General features: G+C 31.6%; 1 protein-coding gene across 1 annotated transcript; it reads right to left on the reverse strand.

Annotated features, from left to right (window-relative positions):
- Nucleotides 1-2084: 2084 nt before the first annotated feature.
- LOC126023049 (olfactory receptor 6C2-like) lies at nucleotides 2085-3023 on the reverse strand. The gene has a single exon (XM_049784102.1). It carries the CDS (start codon nucleotides 3018-3020, stop codon nucleotides 2085-2087), a length of 936 nt encoding a protein of 311 aa, XP_049640059.1. The 5' UTR covers nucleotides 3021-3023.
- Between the last annotated feature and the right edge of the window lie 242 nt (nucleotides 3024-3265).

The raw sequence follows: 3265 nt of genomic DNA on the forward strand, positions 1-3265 counted from the left end.
CTCACTTAAACTATCATATAATATGTAATCTTTACAAATTCAGACAACATTATTCAAGAACTTAGAACAATCATTTAAACAATTCAAGTGAAAGCATAAAGGACTAAATATAGCTTAAACCATAGTGGAAAACAAGAAACTGAGAGGAATCTTATTACCTACCTTAAAGTTGGCTAGAAAGACATAGTGATTAAAGAATATGGTATTGGAACAAAAAACTTTCAGACCAATGTATCAGATTAAAATATCCATCCATTAACAAAATGTCAAATATATGATCAATGGATCTTTGAGAAAGTAATGAGAACATGAAATGGAATAAAGGTAGTCTGTCAAACAAATGGTATTAAGACAATTGAATAAACACATGTAAGAAATTTGAGCAGGATTCATATCTCACACTTCATATAAAAATCAACTCAAAATTGATCCAAGACCTTGGAATCAAGACGAATCTATAATACATATTAAGAAAAACATAGGTGGAATGTTCCAAGACCAAGAACTCCAAGGAGTATTAAACTACATAAAGCAGGGGTGGCAAACAAGTTCGACACAAAGAGCCAAAATTTTAAACTGTGAGAGTCAGAGAGCCACACCACGCAGTGACCTGCCAAAACAGACAAACACTCACACAAAAGCAAATAATTTTAACAATAATATATTAAATACATATTAAATTTTGCCATTTTGAGTGAGGGTAAAAATCCTGTTCGCCACCCCTGATATAAAGCTTATTGCAAAGGCTACAGAGCTGAAACTGAACAAATGGGACTCATTCAAGCAAAAAAATTCTATATGGTACAAAAAAAAAAAACTCTGACTAAAATTCAGAGACAGCTAACTGACTGGGGAATTCTTTGCACTGAGCACATTAAATAAAGGGTTGATATCCTAGATATACAAAGTACTCACTCTTTGTATATGACAGAATACAATACATAAAATACTTTGAAGAATTTATACAAAAGTATTCTAAAAATCCTCATGTGATATGCAATTCATTCCTTTTTGCAAATAATAATGTAGAAGATAAAGAAAAGAAAATTTTCTCATTACTATATCAAAAGCTCAAGTATATAAGAATCATAAAAAGAGAAGACCTATTATAAAATAATTAGAAAATAATAAAACACAAAGAAACATATATATATTTCTTCTTTATGACATATGACATATAAAATGATAGACATTAAAATGACTATCTTAAAGTATTATATAGATAAAATGTGATCACAAAAATTTCCATAGCATTTTTATGATATAACAAATATGTCTAAAAATTTTTATCAGTTATGCAACTAAGTTCTCAAAACATTTCAAATAATTCTAAGGATAAAAAATGATGGGGGAAATTTATTGCCTGATGTTAAACTATACATCAAAACTATAATAATCAATTCTGCAAGATACTAAAGCCAAGACTCTCAGATTAAAGTAACTGAATTGAAATCCAAAAAAAAACCCTCAAAATATGGACAGTTAATTTCAACAAATGGTCTTGGTATGTTATGAAAGCAAGGAAAGTCTTTTTTACTGGGAAAACTTAATAGGTTTATAAAATATCAAATGAGATTCTTTTAATACATACATAAAGGTCAATAAAAATAGATCAAGTTTCTGGATATAAAACCATTTAAAATATACCAAGAAGGGAACAGAGAGTTATGACAGGTTTTATAGGCAAGGTGCCAACATGGTTTCAAGCTTCAGTACCACATGTTTCCAAAATCACCATCAGAAGTGATCCCTGAGCACAGAGTCAGGAGTAATACCTGAGAACTACTTTAGGGTGTGGCCTAAATTTATATATACACATCAATAAAGATCATATAGCTGTGAATGATAGATATCAGTATCTATAATCATGAGCAGAACTCTCCAAGATCTATTCTAGAGGAGGCATACAAGGGATTGAACCAACCAACAAAGAAAACATAAGCAGAAATGAACAAATAGGATTACATCACTAGATAATTCTTCCTTATAAAAGAATTGAGGCTTAAAGTAAGAGATTATAAACTTTAAAAATATAATGACATTGGCCATTTACCCTTTCTTTTTGCACATTTGACAATATGGATTTACTTAGCTGAGAGTGAGGCAATTCTTTTGATTGAGTTCTTAAAAGCTTCTTTAACTTGATTGTTTCTCAAGGTATAAATAAAAGGGTTTAATGTAGGTGAAACAGAAGAAATGAGCAAGGAAACAACCTTATTAATGGTCACTTCTTCCTTTGCTGTAGGATTCATATAGATGAAAATGCAGGTGCCATAAGTTATGGAAACAACAATCATGTGAGAAGAACAAGTCGAAAAGGCTTTTTTTCTTTGCTGAACAGACGGAAATCTAAATATTGTCTTGATGATATAAGAATAAGACAGAACTACACAAGTTAAAGTCAAATTCAGGGTAATTACAGCGCAAATTATAACTGTCTGTTCCATGAACCACGTGTCTGAGCATGAAATTTTTACTAGGGGAAATGCATCACAGCCAAAATGATCAATCTTATTGGAGTCACAAAATTCTAGATTTAAACCCAGGCTAAGAGGTGGGGTTAGTATGCATAAACCAGCCATCCAACAACCGATTATGAGAATGTTGCAGACTCTGTTGTTCATAATAGTCACATAATGCAGGGGTTTGCAGATGGCCACATAGCGATCATAGGACATGGCAGCTAATAGATAAAATTCTGTCACTGCACAGAGGTCAGTAAAAAACACTTGGATGGCACAAGCTTCATAAGTAATGAGCTTGTCACCTGTTGCTATGCTGTACAAGTATCTGGGTATACAAGCAGATGTGAATGAGATCTCCAAAAATGAGAAATTTTTTAAGAAAAAATACATAGGTGTTTTAAGGTGGGGATCCACAAAGGTGAGTATGATGATGGTCAAGTTCCCAGTTATGCTCAGCAGGTAGGTGAGAAATAGAAATATAAAAATTGGAACTTGTAACTGAGGGTCATCTGTCAATCCCAGAAGAATGAATGTTGTTATAGTAACATTTCTCATTCCTGACTTCCAACTTCTCTCAAATCTGTAATCAACATTCATAGAAAGTTTGGTATAAGTCATATATTTTAAATTGTTTAAAATTTAAATGTCAAGTTTTCTATTTTTCTTGGTTACACTTTATACACACAAATGAACACACCCATATTTATGCCTTCTGCTTACAATTTTTCTATATGGTTAGGTGGATAACTGAGAAGATGTAGTTTTATAGATTATAGTAGTGTCATTGACTCTCAATTATT

The sequence above is a fragment of the Suncus etruscus genome, chromosome 11 (assembly GCF_024139225.1).
Source record: "Suncus etruscus isolate mSunEtr1 chromosome 11, mSunEtr1.pri.cur, whole genome shotgun sequence".
NCBI classification, from domain to species: domain Eukaryota; kingdom Metazoa; phylum Chordata; class Mammalia; order Eulipotyphla; family Soricidae; genus Suncus; species Suncus etruscus.

Bases quoted from the DNA above. Each gene is read 5' to 3' on its own strand.
- LOC126023049 (XM_049784102.1), bottom strand. From the start codon at position 3,020: ATGAGAAATGTTACTATAACAACATTCATTCTTCTGGGATTGACAGAT.